At 39.8% G+C, this 16,748-nt stretch overlaps 1 protein-coding gene across 5 annotated transcripts in view; it reads left to right on the forward strand.

Annotated features, from left to right (window-relative positions):
* LOC140191307 (cullin-9) overlaps positions 1-16,748 on the forward strand; it is a 332,978-nt gene that overhangs the window by 261,147 nt on the left and 55,083 nt on the right. For all 5 annotated transcript variants that reach the window (XM_072248616.1, XM_072248607.1, XM_072248588.1 and 2 more), the window contains 6 exons: positions 393-564; positions 3,900-4,045; positions 4,801-4,930; positions 5,822-6,024; positions 7,411-7,679; positions 15,769-16,132. In XM_072248616.1, coding sequence (XP_072104717.1) covers positions 393-564; positions 3,900-4,045; positions 4,801-4,930; positions 5,822-6,024; positions 7,411-7,679; positions 15,769-16,132 — 1,284 coding nt within the window. The remainder of the gene's footprint in view (positions 1-392; positions 565-3,899; positions 4,046-4,800; positions 4,931-5,821; positions 6,025-7,410; positions 7,680-15,768; positions 16,133-16,748) is intronic.

A 16,748-nucleotide genomic window follows, 5' to 3' on the forward strand; every position in this document is an offset into this window, starting at 1 on the left:
GAAGGGCGCCCATTCAGAACAGAGATGCGAAGAAATTTTTTTAGCCAGAGGGTGGTGAATCTGGAATTTGTTGCCACGGGCGGCAGTGGAGACCAAGTCATTGGGTGTATTTAAGGCAGAGATTGATAGGTATCTGAGTAGCCAGGGCATCAAAGGTTATGGTGAGAAGGCGGGGGAGTGGGACTAAATGGGAGAATGAATCAGCCCATGATAAAATGGCAGAGCAGACTCGATGGGCCAAATGGCCGACTTATGCTCCTTTGTCTTATAGTTCTATGTTGAATCTTTTTTTGGCAAGTGATATGCTTTTTGAACATTTCATTGTGTGGAAGTTGCTAATATAAAGGTAGGTAGTTTGTTCACATTTTACAATGAACTTTTTTGTAATACAGATGATGGAAGATCAGCCATTCATATCAGAGGAAGAAACAGATCTGAAAGTTCTTGTGCTTTCTCCCCGCTGTTGGACTATATCTCCCCTGTGCCATCAAGATGATCCTAAGACCTGCTTTCCACCTGCGCTCAGCAACTTCCTTGAGGAATTTTCTGACTTCTGTGCTCATAGTTAGTATACTGTATGTTGTTACGTTAAAAAAAATCTATTGCACATATAACCAAAGAAAAAAGGCTTAATTTCAGCAACTAAGGGAAAATTAATTGAGAACTTCTGCCCAGAGTCATGTTACATTTTGCTCTCTGGTACAAGAGATAAGATAAAGATACTTGAAAAAGAGTACATTCTCTGCAGAGAAGGAAGGACACGTACAATTATTACTTCCAGAGAGGTGACAGGCATGGCTGGCCAGCGACCCCTTTCTGTGCTGTATAATCTCATATTATTTACTGGTCCTTGTGGTAGGTTTCAAGTATTTTTCTATATTTCATGTTGCATCTGGTAAACAAAACCCCTGTTTTTATTATTTAAAGCAGTGATTGCAGCAAACGTCACTTGTTACATCTTGCAAATCAGAAATACTCAATTATGTCTATCCTGTTTTGATAACCAGCCAATCTTCTGTCCACATCTTAAATATTACCAACAGCAGCATGAGTTTTGATTTACATTGAGTTTTGATTGAATTGAGCAGGCAATTAGGAGTCAGTCACATTGTGTTTCTGGAACCACTAATCACACGAATACCACATTAGGTAAGGGCAGAAGATTCCTTTCCCAAAAGATTATGACTGAGTCAATTGGGCTTTAATAACAGATCATCAGTATTGCTTCTGAGGCCAGCTGATTTGAAATCTATTATTTAAATTAATAAATTTCCCAGGTGCCATGGTGAGATTTGCACTTAAGTCTGGCTCAGTGACTTTGAATTTGGGCAGATACTGCATGCAGTTCGGACACACTATTCAGCAGATACTGCATGCAGTTCGGACACACTATTAACATTGGGGTTCTTTAATACAGCAATGAAAATAGTTAACCTAAGTACTGCATGGGAATAAAACTCATCAGATTATTTTACTCCAGTGTACTGATGAAAAATTTGGCTTAGTAGTTCCAAGAAGTGATTTTTTTTTCCAAGCCTGTTCAGGTTTGTTTCCCATTTTTGGAAAGTTGCAGTTCTTTCACTCCCGTTCTGAATACTTTGACTTGTGCCTCTGTGCCCAGCAAGTGACTAAGAATTTTTGCAGTCAATGCAAAATAGATCAGTAAATTGTTAATAATAATAATAAATACTTCATTGATCTGGAGTGGGAAACTCTTTCATTATAGCAGGAACATTTAAAAATACACTTAGCAATCTGCAGATTTAACTAATAATAAAGTACAGGTGTCCCCTGCTTTTCGAACGTTCGCTTTACGAAACCTCACTGTTACGAAAGACCTACATTAGTTCACTGTTTTCGCTAACAGAAGGTGTTTTCACTGTTACGAAAAAAGGCAGCGCGCGGAAAAAAGCAGCGTGTGCCCCAAGCAGCCAAGCTCCTCCCCCAGATTCAGAACTGCATTCTAGCCGGCATTCCTTAAACGTGTGCCTGTGAGCAGCCGTTAGCAAGATGAGTTCTAAGGTACCGGAAAAGCCTAAAAGAGCTTATAAGGGTGTTACACTTATCATAAAACTAGACATTATTAAGCCTTTCAATCGTGGTGAACGAAGCAAGGACAAAGTGAGTTTGGCTTGTGGAAGTTGACGAAGATGAGGTTGAAGAGGTTTTGGCATCCCATGACCAAATACTGATAGTTGAAGAACTGATGCAATTGGAAGAGGAAAGGATAACAATTGAAACCGAATGCAGTAGCGAACGGACTGAAAGTGAAGTTGTCCAGGAACTGAACGTGAAGCAACTGCGTGAGATTTTCACTGCAATTATTGCAGAAAAATACGACTTTAATTTTGAGAGGGTGCGTCGGCTTAGGGCATATTTGCAGGATGATTTGAGTGCTTACAAAGAACTGTATGATAGAAAAATGCGCGAGGCTAGCAGACAAGCATACTGTCATTTTTCTAGCCTTCCACATCAGCCACAGCAGACGACGAACCTCGACCTTCAACATCGAGGCAGGCAGACATAAAAGAAGATGGACCTGCCTGCCCTGATGGAAACAGATGACACCTCAGTGTCCCACCACCCCAACCTTCAGGCTGCGGACAGATGCCGATTTGTGGAGAATGCAGCGGTAGCCGGGAGGCACCCAACACATCTTTAAGAAAAAAGCCGAAATAAACAAGCTAATTAATCAGGTGCGGCCCAGCACGTAATTGTCGGCCCAGATCAGAAACAATTGCCGATTGCGTTGCCTCTGATCTGGGCCAACATTTACGTGCCGGGCGGCAGCTAATTAATTAGCTTGTTTATTACGGCTTTTTTCTTAAAGATGTTCTGGGTGCGTCCCAGCTACCACTGCATTCTCCGCGAATCGGTATTGGTTGGGAGCCACTGCACCACCCCAACTTCCGACGACTCAACCTAACACACCATCATCAGTGTGCTCGGCGCTGTCTTCCCAACTCCTGTAAGTGATACTACACTGTACATACATTATTTCAACTTTATATAGGCTGTGTATTTTTTATGCATTATTTGGTATGATTTGACAGCTTCATAGCTTAAAAGTTACTGGAGTGAGTGTTTCTGCCGAGAGCGCTTGCGCCGTGTTTTTGCCGAAAGTGCTTGCGTGAGATTTTCGCTACAGAGAACAGTGCAGGCAATGATTGTAGAGAAGTATTTCTATTTTTTATAGGCTGTGTATTTATCATATCATTCCTGCTTTTACTATATGTTACTGTTATTTTAGGTTTTATGTGTTATTTGGCATGATTTGGTAGGTTATTTTTGGGTCTGTGAACGCTCACAATTTTTTCCCATATAAATAAATGGTAATTGCTTCTTCGCTTTATGACATTCTGGCTTACGAACCGTTTCATAGGAATGCTGTACCTTCGGATGGTGGGGGAAACCTGTACAGAATAATAATATAGACAATAATTTACCAATGTGCAAAAATTTGCAATAATATGTTGGAGCTGCTGAGGAAATCAAGTAAGCTTGGTCTGTGCTTATTGAAATGATCTTATTGAGATGGAAAACTTTTAGAGAGTGCGTGTTAAAATATTGTTTTCTCAGGCTGTAGAGTCCAGAACTATGGAGCATATTCTCAGGATTAGCCTTTAGTCTTTTAGGATTGATATAGGGGGAAAATTCTTAGGATTATGAATCTTTGAAATTCTCCACTTGTAAGCCTGTGGCGTTTGTAGTCACCTAATGAATGTATTTAAGTTTAAGATTATTGGGAGACCTGGGGATCAGATTATGAGGTGATAAGAGAAGATCAGTAGTGATCATATCAAATGGTAGAGCAAAATGGCCTCCTAATGCTTCACTTACTCTGTGTTTCTTGATAACTTAATTCAGTCTCTGATTGTTTTTTTGTCCTCTGTTCCTAGATCAGAATGTATATGGGTTTAGTAGCACAAAGCCTCGGCGGTTACAATGGACGTGGTTGGGGCATGCGGTCATCTCCTATGGATCACTGACCTTGTACGTGTCCACTCTGCAAATGTACATTCTTCTGCAGTTTAATGAACAGGAGGTAAGCCAGGAAGGTCCAATATGCTGAAGTTGCTGCTCCATCCAGCTGTTGTGTCCTACATTTGTGCTCACCTTAGAACTAAAGACCATAACATTTAAGAATTTGGCACTTTCTGCTCGTATATTTTATATAGAGTTTATTTAGCAGCCTCATGATCGACACTTTGACAAAGACCTGCTGAAAATCTAAGCTTGGGTTCCAGGATATTAATTTCCTGGAATTTAAATATTGATTTTAAAGATTGGTAAAATATTTTAAATCAGTATGGCATGTGGTCTGTAAGGAAATGGTAATGTTGTTCTTGAGCTTCTCTTGCTTGTATCCTTCTGGGTAGCACAAATTAGGAATTTGGGAGGTGCTGTTAAGGAGCCCTAATGAATTTCTGCAGTATTTCTTGTGGATATTGTGCATCTGTGTATTGGATCATTAGGAGAATGCGGAAGTTGGAGTGTCGGGCATATTTCTTTGATCTGGGTAGTGTCCCACTTTGATCCAGGGATGGGTGAGGTATAAAATGCAGGGGGAAAATTTGTTTCCTAGAGCATCATAGGAAGCTTACAAAGCTTATATCTGAAAACGGTGAATAGATTTAATGTCACTTTCAAGAGGGAATCGGGAAAATCATGGAAAAAGTTAAATGTTAATTATGGAACAAATAACTTGTAAGTCATTTCAGGGACATGACGAGCTGCATAACTGTGAGGAGTCTTGGATTCAAATATTTTAATATACATATTTTTATTTTCATCTACTAGGAAGTTTCTGTGGAAAACATTATAAAATTGACTGGCTTGTCCCCCGTTCTGATCGGTCATGCGTTGGAACCTCTGTTTGGAGAAAATCAGGTCCTTATACAACCAGTTACTAATCAAGATAAACTCAAAGGTATGTACATTACCCAAGTCTATAATTATTGGTCACTAAAATGGGTCATGGTATTGCTGCTCCAGTCTATTACAAAGTATGTCATGTTTCTATAAGAAAAGCATTTTCTTACAAGTAACAGGTTGATGAGGGTGATAGAGTAGATGTCATCTAAATGGATCTCAGCAAGGTACAAGTACAGTAAAATCAAGTGAAGAGGAATGGTGATGATGGGGTTGCTTGGAAGGGAATCGGCATGGACTGCAGTGAGAGCCAAATGCCCTCCTGTGTTGAAATAAGTATTTAACCTATGTATAATAAGTAAGTGCCTGAAACCCTTGAAACGGGTGGCATTGTAGCAAAGAAAATGTTGATGAGTTATTGTGAGCAGGTTTGAGCCCCTTAACTAAGAAAGGATGTGCTGGCAATGGAGATGATCCAGAGGAGATTCAAGAGAATAATGGCTATGGGTTTGTAGTTGCTAGAGTTTAGAAGAATGAGTAGGGATCTCATTGAAACCCATCAAATATTGAATATCCTAGATAGAGTGGACATTGAGAGGATGTTCTCTGTAGTGGGGGAGTTTAGGACCTGAGAGCACATCCTTAGAATAGAAGGACTTCCCTTAAGAACAGAGAAGTGGGGGAAATTGTTTAGCCAGAGAGTGGTGAATCTGTAGAATTTATTGCCACAGACAGCTGTGGAGGCCAACTCACTGGGTATATTTAGAGTTAGGGGTTCATAGGTTCTGGATTAGTAAGGGCGTCAAAGGTACTGGGAGAAGGCTGGAGAATGGGTTTAGAAGGATAATAAATCAGCCATGATGGAATGGATCAGATTTGATGGGCCAAACGGCCTAATTCTGGTCCTATGTCTTATAGTTTTTCTACTTATTTTCAATCTACTCCTCAGGGATCTTGAGATTGAATGATAAGATGTTGGCCAGAGGATCAGCAAATAAAGAATACTACACATTGCTGCCAAAGCAGACCTATTTAAACGTGGATGAAGATGCTGCCAGCACATTGGAACGCAAAAGGAACGTTATCTATTGCATGATTATTCAGATTATGAAATCGGAGAAAGAACTTCATATTGATAATCTTGTTTTCAAGGTAATTATTATCAGGAAAACAAAACAATACTGGAAACACTCAGCAGTGCAAGCATGTAAAGAGAAATGGTGGATGTTTCAGGTTGAGGAACAGGGAATAAAAGAAAACAAATTCATTTAAGTTGCAGAGAGGGCTCAGGAAGCATCATTGTAACAAAGGGAATTCCAGATTATCCAGGAATCACAATGGTCCTTTCAAAAGAAGAAGCCATTCACTGGCACTTCCAATCTAGTGCACTGCGTTTGCATTGGAGAATCTAAAGGAAGATTGGCTTCACGCAGTGCCATCATTCACTCTGTGGAAGTGTCCTGAAGTTCCAGTTGTCTGTCAGTTCAATTCTCCATCCCACTCCAATCCATCTGTTTGTGGCATTATACACTGTTGTAATCAGGCCTAACTCAAGCTTGAGGAGTAGAACCTTATCTATCTGGATGCCTTGCGTCCTTTAGAATCTAAATCGGAAATTATTAATTTTAGGTGACTTGCTTTCAGCATCATAACAGGATATGCTAGTTTTGCTGTTGGTCCTTCATTTGTAATGTTAACTTATTCATTCTTCTCTGTACTGATACTGCAAGATCTGCTGGGAGGTTACTATTTGTACCATTGTACCCATTGTTTGTTTTTGCTTTCTCTATCATTAGTAGTTGTTGACCTAAGCTAGATAATCTCTAGAAGAGCCCTGGCCTCATCTTAACTCTAGAAGATTATCTCTAGAAGAGCCCTGGCTTCATCTTAACTTCCTATCATTTTATCCATCCCCCCAACCCCAGCACCACCAATTCATTTTTGTTGTCTCCTAGTTCAAATGAATAATATTTGAATTATTAACTATCTTTCTCTTCACATTGACCTGCTGTTTAAAATGCAAACACGAACCACTGGAACTCTGAGCAGGCAGCATATATGGGCAGATGGACAGTCAATGTTTTCAGTTGAGACCCTTCTTCTGGACGAAAAGAAAAAGTTGGAAAAATCTGTATAAAATATAGAAAGATGGGGTGGAGCAACAGCTGGCAGGCAATAAGTGGATGTAGGTGAAGAGGGTGATCAACAGATGTAAGAGAAAAGAGTGGTGAATTGTGCCAATAGCTGAGAGCTGATAGTAGAAGTAACAAAATGCTGAAGATGATGGAATGTGTTATGAGAGGAAGAAAGAGCATGAAATACAGGGAGAGAGGTGGTATGGAAACATAGTAAGGGTGAATGACAGGAAAGAGGGTGTTGGGAGGCTTTGTTAATCAGGAAAGAGAAATGCCTTTGTCCCCCGCTTCGTACCAACTGCTTATTCATGATAAATTAACTATTTTAGATCAATGAGTAAACCTGTACATTGCACTGTAGTCTCAAAGCTATTACTAACTTTGTATACTGAACCTTTTGCAGGTGATTGACAAGTGTCAAAGCCAGGCCTTAAGTTCAGCAAATAAATTCCTTCGCTCCAATTGCAGCAATATGGATGTTCTGTCCTGTATCATGCACCTTATCAACAAGGGATATGTTAGACGCAATGAGGACAACCCTCACATTCTGGAGTATGTACTTGAGGATCCAACAACCCCACGGAAAGGACAAGCGCAAATAATACTTCAAAAACTTGATTCAAAAGCCACGGGATCGAACAGCAATGGCAAAGAGAACCTATCAGTATTTAGGTAACAGAAGCACCAGTGTTCCATGTCTACACATTGATTAATGTTCATTATGTGACTTTTGACTACTTCCCTTTTTCACCAGATTTCACCTTTACTGGCAAACAGTGAGTGAGTGAGAAAGGGAGACGCTCTTCTAAGTTAGGCATTTGGTGGGTTTGAAATCATTTGGAGTGGACACTTTCCCAGCTTTTATCTTGTTACTGGAGGTACATATTTTAGGACAGATTAGCCCGTCACTAGCAGTCATAAGAAAATAGATTTGTGTGTTTTAATTGGGCATACAATGTTGCCAAGAATAACGTAGGCTATTTCCACACAATAGATTAGAATGACACCTGAAAATGCAGGGGTTTCCATGCTTTAGCTGCAAAAGATGCAGTTTTCCAATTATATATTGACAGTATCTGCATCACTGTACCAAGGGCAAGCCACTGTTATTCATGTATGCAGAAACACTAGATATATTGTTTATTCTCTTCTCCTATGAAACAACGAGGTTAAATATTCTCTTTAACACTTGCTCACTGAGATCAGCTTATTTGGCACAAACAAAACATTTATGCCTCCTACTGAGTATACGCTGCAGGTGGAAAAGGGCAGATGGTAATATATATAATCTCTTGCTGCTGCAGTTAACAGATCAGTAGACTACAGATATAACCATTAGCTACAACCTACAAGTCCTTTACACAATTGATTATATCCAAAAGAGTCATGCAGAACTGATCGGAGTAAAATTGTATCTCTGAAAACTTTTCACTTATGTAGATTGGATACATGATCTTGGAAGCCAACCAAAAGAAAACAAAACAACAGGAGTGTTGTCACTGCTGTGTTGAACTTGATTGTCAAAATAGCTCATGTTAGTTCATCACTGGATTGTATCAGCAAATGGAAATAGATTGTTTCATTTCAACCAGTGATGGAATAAAACATTTTTTTAAACAAATTTTTGATCATCTTATCACCCTCTCTCATTTTAAATTCTATTTTATTAGTATCATAGGTAGACGAGATAAGATCTCCTCTTCAAGCTGGTCAATTTAATAGATTAACAAATGTGTTAAAGATAAGATGGTTTTGAAGGTATTCTGAGATTTGGGGGAAAACTTGGGGTTACACAGGTTGAATATTGACCTACAGGCATTGAGCAATGCAGGCCCTTTGGCCCAACTAGTCCATGCCTTCTATGGTCCCAATTTCCTATGTTGGGCCCATTTCCCTCCACCCATTCATGTACCTATGCAAGTGCTTCTTAAGTTATACTATTGTACCTGCCACAACCACTTCCTCTGGCAGCTCATTCCATATACTCATAACCCTCTGGGGAAAGGGTGCCCCTCAGCTCACTTTTAAATGTCCTAAAACTGTGCTGCCTAGTTTTGGACTCCCTTACCCTGGGGAAAAGACTGTTAACATCCATCTTATCTGTGCCTCTCATAATTTTAAGCAGTTTAAAAAATTTTCACCTTTATTTTTGTATTTGAAATGGGACCAGACTGGTGCTTGACCTTTGGAACTGATATATGAGCAAATTGTTTAGTTGTGAGTGTTCCAATAGTTGGGCTTAATTTTGTAGGACTTGCAGTATTTTACCAGAGCAACATTACTTCATGGGTTGAAGGATGGTAGACAGTTTGAGGACATAATATAATCAGGATTGAACCACTCACTTTGTCAACTTGTGTAGTTCAGTGTGATCACGGACTGTGCATTCTTCAGAACTGTTTGCTCGTCTTGAAACAAATAACAGCAATGCCTTTGCCTAACTAAAATCTTGGTCCAGATAATTTCAATTGATTATAGGTTGTAGGTAGGGCTGTTCCATTTGTAGATGTGCTGATTACTCAGGAAATTGAATTTTGAAATGGAATTGAACCCCATCCCAGCCTGTATCTATTATTACTTATTACTTAGTTTATTGTCGCCAAACAATTGATACTGGAGCGTACAATCATCACAGCGATATTTGATTCTGTGCTTCACGCTCCCTGGAGTACAAATCAATAGTAAATATAATAAAAGTTAAATTCTATATCATAAATAGAAAATAAAAAAGGGAAAGTAGGCTAGTGCAAAAAAAACCGAGAGGCAGATCCGGATATTTGGAGGGTACGGCCCAGATCCGGGTCAGGGTCCGTTCAGCAGTCTTATCACAGTTGGAAAGAAACTGTTCCCAAATCTGGCCGTACAAGTCTTCAAGTTCCTGAGCCTTCTCCCAGAGGGAAGAGGGACAAAAAGTGTGTTGGCTGGGTGGGTCGTGTCCTTATTTTGAAGATCCTGGATTGCACCATCAGCTTCATTAACCTATGAGGTTCAAGCAACCAGTCTCCACCATTTTAACCAATTGCTCTGTATGTTATCACCGCCAAGGTCAGTATTATTATCCCTAGGGTGTGATGCCCAAAATTAAATGTAGCTGTACAATTATTTCTGTACATTTGAACTGGTATTCCAACTCTTATAACCATGGATAAATTTCGACCTCAGATCACTTCCAGGAAGTCCAGGTATGACCTACAGAAGGTCATTTGAGAGCAAAGGCAATTCCATTTAAACTTAGAGACACATCATATACAAGAAACCTGTGGCAGAGTTTGCACGCCTTCCTATAAGGAGAAAACCTCACAGCATAAAAGGGCGGTGATGCTTCACTCACTGATCTCAACACTTTTGATGCCTGCTTTGAAAGGGAGAATGGCACTACATCTGTGCAGATGCACACAACATCAATGACCCTGTGATCTGTGTCTTGGAGGCCTATGACCGGACATCTGTCAAGAGGATGAAATTTTGTAAGGCAACGGGCTCTGGTGGTATACCTGATGGATACTTAAATCCTGTGCTGACCAAGTGCCTGACATATTCAAGGACCTTTTCAACATCTCACTCCTGCGGCCTGAAGTTTTCACCTGCTTCAAAGGGTAATGATCATACCAGTCACCAAGCAGCAAGGTGAGCTGCCTCAGCGACTGCCTGGTGGGACTTGCATCTACTGTACTGTGCTTCAAGGGAAATGGCTAGAGTTAACTCCTGCCTGAGAAAATACCTGGATCCCCTGAAATATGCCTATCGCTGCATCTGGTCTACAATAAATGCAGTCTTATTGGCTGTCTATTTGACTTTGGAGCATCTCGACAACAGCATGGCTGTCAGGCTGTCATTTAATACCATCATCCCTTTAATATTAATCACCAACTTTCTAACTGAACTGTACTGAATCCTCAACCTTCTCATGGGGAGACTGCAGTCAGTACGTATCAGTGAATACATCTCCTTGCTGACAAGCAACACAGGCACACCTCAACGATCTTAGCCCACTGCTCTACTCTCTCTGCATTCATGATATAGCTCAAACACCATGTATAAACCAAGCAGATGATACCATTGTTGTTGGTAAAATCTCACATGGTAACAAGAGGCATACAGGAGTGAGATAGGCCAGCTGTTGAGTGGTATCACAACAACAACCTGACACTCAGCATCAGCATGACCAAGGAATTGATTATGAACTTCAGGAAGGAGAGGTCAAGAGAATATGCACTAGTCATAATTGAGCGGTCAGTGGTGGAAAGGGTGAGCAGCTTTAAGTTTCTTGGTGTTGTTTCTTCGAAGACCTGAGCCCAATATATTGATGGAATCATGAACAAGGCACATCAGCAGCCTTACTTCGTTAGGAGTCTGAGTGATGTGGTATGTCACCAATTTCCATAGATGTAGGTGGAGAACATTCTGACTGGTTGCTTCTCAACTTGGTAGGAAGGGTCCAATGCACAGGATTGCAAGAGGCTAAATATGGCTGTAGACTCAGCCAGTTTCATCACACCACAACCTTCTCTACCATCTAGTAGGTGGCATCCATCATTAAGGACCCTTACCATTAAGAACATGCCCTCTTCTTGTTACTACATCAGGGGAAAAGTACATAAGACCATAAGACATAGGAGCAAAATTAGGAGCATCAAGTATGCTTTGCCATTCAATCATGGAGGACTTATTTTCCACCTCAACCCCATCTTCTGCCTTCTCCTTGTAAGCTTTGATGCCCTTGCTAATCAAAAACCTATAAACCCCCACTTTAAATATACCTATGACTTGCCATGGATCCCACAGATTCACCACACTCTGGCTAAAGAAATTCCTCCTCATCTCTGTTCTAAAGGGATGTCCTTATATTCTGAGTCTGTGCCTTCTGGTCTTAGACTCTCCCACTATTGAAAACATCCTCTGTACATCCACTATCTGGACCTTACAAAATTTGGTTGGTTTTAATGAGATTCCCTCATTATTCTTCCTTAGTTCACTCCTGGTAGACCTGGTTTTGTTTTAAGATTTCAACTAGTGGAAATAATATTTTCCCCCCTTATCACTGCCCTTAACATTTCAAATCTCCAAATCAATTTTTTCCTAAATTCCAGGAAGCTTCTCCCTGCCTTATATTATCTTGAGTTAAAATTTTGAGAAATTTAAAGTATTTCAGATTCTGAAAATGAAACAAAATGTATGTACTCAACAGCTCAAACAGTAGCTGTGAAACAAGAAATTGAAATAGTATTTCAGATCAAAGAAATTCTATTCTCCATTTCAATGAAAAGTCATCAAAATGAAATTTAATTGATCCCTTCCCACCATCTAGGAACCCAAACAGTTCTTCCAGATGAAAGTAACAATTCACTTCCACTTATAGTCTAACAAGCAAGCTTCAAAATCTAGGCTTCTGTATCCCCCCCCTCCCCCCCCCCCCCACAAATGGATCTTTGACTTCCACACAGAGACACTACAGTCAGTGTGAATTGGTAATCGCTGACAACCTATACAAGTGCACCTCAAGGATGAGGCAACCAGTGCTCTTCTCCCTACGATTCTGTGTGGCTAGGCACAGGTCAAATGCCAACTATAATTTGCAGATGACATAAAAGTTGCTGGCAGAATAGCAGATGGCGACATGGAAGAGTACAGGAGTGTGATAGATCAGCTGGATGAGTTGTGTTGCTGCAACAACAACCTCACACTCTGCATCAGCAAGACCAAGGAATTGATTGTGGACTTTAGGAAGGGGTAATTGGGAGAACATACACTGATCCTGTTTAAGGGTCTGCATTGTAAGACTATAAGGGTGAACAGCTTCAAGTTTCTGGGTATCAACATCTCAGAGGATTTATCCTGGTTCCGACAAATTGATGCAATCAAGAAGAAGGCACACTAGCAGCTGTACTTGAGTTTGAGGTTTGGTATGTACTAAAGACTCTATCAAATTTCTTCACATGTACCATGGAGAGCATTCTGACTGGTATGTAGATTCCAATGCACACTCAGTGGTTTAGGAACAACTTCTTCCCTTATGCCATCTGATTTCTGAATGGTTCATAAACACTACTTCACTATTCTTATTTATTTTTTAATTTTTATTGTAGCCTGTAGTAATTTTGTATGTTTCACACTACGAAGCTGCCACAAAATGCTAAATTTCACAACAGTGATAGTACCTCTAATTCTGATTCTGCTGATCATAATGCAGTCTCCTTTATATTAGAGAAAGCAAATGTAGGTTGGTAGTACTGAGAAAGTAGTGACAAGCAGAGTGACCTTGCTGTGCATGTCCAAGGATGTACGATAATAGCAGATAGATTATGTAGACACATAGAATATTTACCTTCTTAAACTGGATCGCTCCTCCCTGCTCATAATGATAGAAATATATGAAAGATTAGTTAGTCTACACTTGAAGTACTGTATGCTGTTTGGTCACCACACAATAGAAAAGATGTGAATGCACTGGAGGGGTTGCTGAAGTGATCCATCATGTTAGATAATGATTTTGTAAATCTTGGAACTCTTGCTTTTGGAACTGCACCAATAAATTCTGTCATTGGTCAAGAACATTCACGTCCCTAGTCTTTTGTGCCACTTGTTTGCACTTGCAGCTATAGGAAAATATTAAAAGCAGCAATGTAAATGAGTAAAATGCAAAGTTTATTTGTTTAACATTCAAGCCCAGAATAATATGTGGATTTTTTTGATGTACCTTCTATGAAACGTTGGTTATTTTGCTCATTCTTAGCAATTTTTTTTTGAAAGTCACTGTAAAACAAGTTTTATTCATTTCTTCTACCATGAAGATAAAGGCTAATAGTTTTGAATTTCCTTTGGTTATGCATAAAGATAACAAAGCTGAGCAATTTGGATTTTGAAATTGAGTCAAGCTGAAAAAATAACATGCAGTTTGTGTCACCACTCTTCAAACTTCACCCAATCACCAAGTAATGGAAGAATCCTAAGAAATGGAAGAGATTCTTGTAATGGCCTGTACATCTCATCCATTTTGAATAGACAAAGCATTTGCAAATATAATAACTTCTTTTCAGAAATTATTTAAAGAGGAAAAAGTAGGAACAGGAGCTAAAAACCCATACTCAATAACTCAGAAACAGCTTATTCCCCTCTGCCATTAGGTTTCATTATTATTCCTTATTGTAATATTTAATTCATAATTTGTATAATTTTATATCTTTGCACTGTAGTTCTGCTACAAAACAACAAATTTCACACAATGCAGGACAGTCTAAAACACTTTCATATCTCTGTGCATTAAGAAAATATTCACTTTCTTGAACCCTGTGTGAATAATAACTGGGCAGCAAATGGTACAGTTGGTAGAGCTGCTTCCTCGGCGTTCCAGAGACTCCTGTTCAATCCTGACCTTGAGTGCTATCTATGAGGAGTTTCCATGTTTTCCCTATGTTCATATGGGTTTCCTCCCACTTCCCAAAGATATGTAGGTTTTTTGGATTAATTGACTACTGTAAATTGTCCTTACTGGTAGATTCTGTGGGTGTGGTGTCAGTGGGAATGTTGGAGAATTAAAATGGTGTTAGTATGTGATTAGTATAAGTGAGTGCTTAGTGGTCAACTTGAACTTGGTGGGCAATAGGGCCTATTTTGTACTTAAATTATACCTTGTCAGAGTTCTCCCCATTAACTTAATCTGTGTGTGTATGCCATTGTGACCATTCCTTTTGTTTAAAAGTTGTACTTGGTGTCTTCTGCAACTTTTATTTACTGAGACCCCAGAACAAATCTTGAGGGATGTCCTTCTTCAGTTTTGTCTTTGAAGTAACATGCTGTTCACTCTCATCATGGACTTTTCCTTCCCAAGTAATTACCAAAACCAACCAAATATCATCTAGGGGTCCTTCCAGACAATATGCCACATATGCCACATACAGGCTCATCCCTCATTGCTTTGACAATGAAGTGACAATATCCATCACTACCATTAAAATATCACTTCACTATGATCCAACTTTTGACTCCGTTTTGGGTACCCCAATGCTGTCAAAGTACTGTACTTGTCTTCAACTGCAAACACAAATCTTCTCTATTACAGGCTAGCCTATAGCTCTATTGGGTCGACACACTTGCTCTCTAATGTTCTTATTAAAATGTCTCTGTTCTATCCCTTCTGTTCTTTATAAAGCTGAAACAGTTCCTACATTTGCCCAGTAAGCACATGTTAACATAATCCATTACTGAACCCATTTAAAGCATATTGTTTCTGTCCTGATACAGAAAAATGACAAACTTTGTAGTAAACCTCTGTTTCTTTTGCCTCTTTAGTCTATATGATAATTTAACCCAAATTCAAACTTCAATAGCCAATGTGAACCACCTCAGTTCAGTCCACAGTCACACAATTGCCCCATAGTTTTTAGTTTTCCACACAGATTAAATAGAGCATAGGGAAATGACTTATGGTGCACACTTTCATCCCCAGTGTGCGTCACCAGCAAAGGGTTAAAAATCAAGTGATCTCGATTTGTAGGGCAGTACTACACCTTAAGTTTACATCAATGGCATTGAAGTTTATGCCAGCTGAGAAATGAGTATTTGAGAATTCCCTCTGCTGTCATGTACCCACCTGAGCTGCCAGATAGGGACCCAGTTAAACAAGACCTTCTGCTTTTAAATCAAACATTGAAATCCATTCTGCTTGCTGTTTGAATAATGTTGGCAGATGATTTGGAGTTTGCTGTGATCATCCAGTGCTTCTGGGTTAAATTGGTTGTTTTTTGTTTGATTTATTCCTAAGCTTTGATGGATCACAGAGTTCAGATGAAGGAGTACTAGAGACGGTGCTCATGTCAATGGGGCGGACCATGAGCCAAGAAGAGGTACAGCAACTGATGAGCCAGACTGTCCTGCAGGTAGCGGACACACTCAGCATCTCCACTGATGTGGCACAGCACTTGCTTATGTACAGCAAGTGGAATGTTGACTTGCTGGTCCAGCGATATGCTGAAGATCACGAAGACCTCTTGTTGGCAGCGGGTCTTAAGGTCCGGAATCCGCAAACTCCCAACAGCCCTATCACACAGTGCCCTGTTTGTCTAAGCCTGCTTACTAATGATAGTGAAGCTGCTCCCACCCTTTGCTGCATGCACTACTGCTGTAAGGTGAGTTCCCTTGTTTCCTATTGCAGAATCTTATTTCTACTTTATGAAATTTTGTCAGAGAGTTGGCTGAGAGTTGGTCTAGGATTAAAACAGGTTCAATATACTAGAAAGATGACAAAGGAAATCATGGAATAGTGCATGTGTGACCAAACATGGGCTCATGCAGCTCGTGTATTTTATGGGAGAAATGAAGTCTGGTATTAAGCCCACATTGAAAATACAGGGAAGATGAAGAGATTGTAGGACAGAATGTCATGCTAGAGTAAACTCGTTTCCTGTGTAGAGTACGAGAGTGTAGTCCTAATTGAAATTAGTACTCGTTTCCCTGAGCTATAAGCTGGGCCATCTTCAGAAATAGAATTGTTCATGGTGTCTGAATAAAGCTATGAGGATAACCATGAACTATTAGTCTCTATTCATCAATTGAAAATTGGTCTACAGCTTTGTGGTGACTAAATGATAGACCTGAAAAACAGTCTTGATACCAAGGAATGTGAGAAGAGATGGAATGTTGTAGAAAATATGTGAGAAACCATTGGAATCCCATCTTGTCACATCGCTTTGTATAAATAGCTCTTTTTCTAGTTGGCAAGATGGAAATCCCACAGGAATTGGT

Source organism: Mobula birostris, chromosome 2 (assembly GCF_030028105.1).
Source record: "Mobula birostris isolate sMobBir1 chromosome 2, sMobBir1.hap1, whole genome shotgun sequence".
NCBI lineage: Eukaryota > Metazoa > Chordata > Chondrichthyes > Myliobatiformes > Myliobatidae > Mobula > Mobula birostris.